This window comes from Atta colombica, unplaced genomic scaffold, assembly GCF_001594045.1.
Source record: "Atta colombica isolate Treedump-2 unplaced genomic scaffold, Acol1.0 scaffold281, whole genome shotgun sequence".
In the NCBI taxonomy this organism is placed as follows: domain Eukaryota; kingdom Metazoa; phylum Arthropoda; class Insecta; order Hymenoptera; family Formicidae; genus Atta; species Atta colombica.
In genome coordinates, this window is record NW_017259383.1 from 1,311,160 (window position 1) to 1,314,262 (window position 3,103).

Consider the following 3,103-nt stretch of genomic DNA (forward strand, 5'->3'; position numbering starts at 1 on the left):
TATATATTTTTTTTTACAAAAGGAGAATACTTTTTTGAAAATTTAATGAAATTTTTACAATTGTAACTATTTTAAAATTTATGTTTTCTGAGCATAAAATAAATGAATATTGTATTTGTTTGAAGGAATTAAGATTTTAATGAAGGCACAATTTCATAATTGTGATATTTATTTTAGTTAAATTTATATTAAAAATATATACAATTTGGGATTTTTTGTATAAATCATACAAAAATATATTTACAATACAGTCTTACAAAATATTATAATTAATTTACAATATTCACAATTTGTTGAATGTATTCTGTATATAATCTCAGTGCATATAATTTCATTGTCTCAATCCTTTTCTTAAAGTGCTTATCTATTTATTTATCTACTTGTTCAATTTGTAAAGATATCGTGAGAGTTTGAATTTTACATTACTTTACAGTCCTCGAAAATTTATGTACAGATATTCAAATTTACGAGTTAACGATACTCTCAACGGTATGTTTCGTGCATGTTATACTTCTGAACATTGGAGTTGTAATCGCCTCTGAATTCGGAGTTTGATAATCTGCCACCGTCTCCATCTTCCTTCTCTTGTCATTCTCTTCACTTGCCTCCAAACTCCTCTTGCAACCTCGAGAGAGATTCCGCGCTTCGTATCCGAGTACCTGATCTTCCTGTACGGAGTTTATTCTCGAGAAGTCGAACTTCTCCTCAGGACCGATATCTTCATTCGCGATCGATCTCTCGAGATGCTCAGTTACGGCAAGTCTACGACTGAATTTGCCATCATCACTCTCGCTCTTTATCGATCTTTTTTCATCCTCATCTTGATCGCACTTCCGGCTAGGCGATTCCTCTCCACAACTATCTTTGCGTTTACCGCAAGTCCGTAGGCAGCAGCATTTCTGACTTTGGCCAGATGGCAGATCTTCCTTCTTATATTTCACACGGCGGTTCTGAAACCATATCTTTACCTGTTTCTCCGATAGCCGTAAATTCGTCGCGATCTCAATTCGACGTAGTCGTGACAGGTACATGTTCGAGGCAAACTCACGCTCCAACTCCAACAGCTGAGTGCTAGTGAACGCGGTTCGGATACGCTTCGAGCTGTTGCTAATGGAGCTCGGGGATTTTGGCGGAGGCGTCGGGGTACTATTGCGAGACGGAGACTCGTTGGGTGTTGAAACGTCTAGGGAAAAAGGTCAGAAGTTAATGGCGTTGCTGCGAGAGGTAGTTATTGCGATAGAAGAAATTTAATAGACCAAATGCTTGCTTTTACATATTATATATATCTCTCTAGCGAGATTGGAAAAATATCACGAAAATGCATAAAATGATATCTTAGAAACCTTAAAAATGAATAAATATAAAAAAATTTTTAAATATCTATTAATTTTAATTATTTTTATATATAATTTACATTATATAATTAATATATAATAACTGTAATATATACATTTGATATTTATTATATCACATTTATATCATATAATTGCATTAAATATAATAATAATTAAATGAAGATCAGTTTTTGAAATATAATATCAAATATGATTTTAGACTCATTATGTTAATTGTTAACGATTAACATTGCATGTAATCATGAAAGCAATTATTATATCTTTATGAATCATTAATAAATAATTATGGATTTATTAGTAAGATAATAATATTAGTTATATATTTACCTGGTAGTCTGCTTGTCAAGTTATTTAAAGGTGATGGAGGACTCTGTCTAGGTATCGGCATAACACCCAGCGTTGGTGAAGTGATTGGTACAGATATAGTGGGTGGTCTGGGCACTGGTCTGATCGGTTGGTATCCCAAACCCACATTAAAAAAGCTGAACATATAATTAGGCAGATTTCCATAATATGGTAGCGGATACGACGGCGGCGAGTTATTGCCGATTAAAGAATCCACTAAGAAACTTCGAGACATTTTCTTTTCTTTGAAGAATCCTCCGGAAGATCAATACTGCTTAAGTTGTGTCCAAGCCGTGGAGTTCACACGCGACACAAAGTAATCCAACGATCATTGAGACCTTTCTCGTCGCACTTAACTTTCTGTTTAATTCTTACTTTGAATTTAACGGTACAAAGAATGATACTTTGAAATCACTGCGTTCTTTCTTTGCTCTTTCTGATTACTCTTTCCGATTATTTTTAAGATGATTATCTTTTTCTGTTTTCAAACTCGCACCTTTTAATGTTTTTAATTATAAGAAACGAAGTTAAAAATATAGACTCGAAGATCCTGACTGCACGGAGGTGCATCGATTTCTGTATTTCGAGGACCTTAGTCTTGTTATATATACGGGGTGCAAACTCCACCCAGGGGTTGGTTTTGATTCGGGGCCCTTCATACGGGGCCCCGCCCTTCTTCTCCACGAGGGTGCCCCATTCGGGGTTCACCCTAACTGCCCTCCCCAGGGAACGACAGTGAGTAGGGTATTTTCTTGCAGCGCTAATTCGACGGGTGGCTAATATCGCCGGAAATTTTATACGGCCTCTTTACCATCTTTCTATTATTATCGACGCTCCGACCCCGACATACCCTGCCCGCCGTTATTCCGGAGTACGACCGATGAACTCAAAGTATGATTTAAATCGATCGAATGAGCTAATGTAGATATAAGATCTTCTCTTTCTTTCTTTGATAAGTTAATAAAAAGTTTCAAAGTATTTTTAACTCCGAAGTCAGCTTTAAAACTCTCGAATTATTGCGAGAAAATAGAAATAATTATTTGTTTATAATTTTAACTTTATGATTTATAAAAATATTTTGTAAAAAACATTTTATCGTGCGAAATACTGTTCGGAGATAATATAATTACTATTAATGAATCTTATTATAATGTATGTTTTACTGATAATCTCCGTCGTCTAAATGATGACCTGTATTCATACGATTCAGTTTCGACAGTGAAAGATAAAAGATCTTTTCGTCTTTTTCTTTGTGATTTTTCTTTGTGATTTTTCTTTGAACAAGGGTGGAAAGGTTCCTTTTTCCATCTTTTCTCCTCGTCAACGTATATCAACTGGGCTTCCTTGGAACGTGCTGAAGAATCTGCGCGGGCAATCAAGATAAGGTAGGAGGAGTTAGCTAA

The 3,103-nt window shown here is 35.1% G+C and overlaps 1 protein-coding gene across 1 annotated transcript; it reads right to left on the minus strand.

Moving 5' to 3' along the window:
* Positions 1-464: 464 nt before the first annotated feature.
* On the minus strand, positions 465-1,935 carry LOC108689915 (GS homeobox 1-like). The gene is made up of 2 exons (XM_018196873.1): positions 1,683-1,935; positions 465-1,183 (listed from the first exon to the last, which is right to left on the minus strand). The coding sequence occupies exons 1-2, from the start codon at positions 1,933-1,935 to the stop codon at positions 465-467; spliced, it is 972 nt and encodes a 323-aa protein (XP_018052362.1).
* Positions 1,936-3,103: the final 1,168 nt, after the last annotated feature.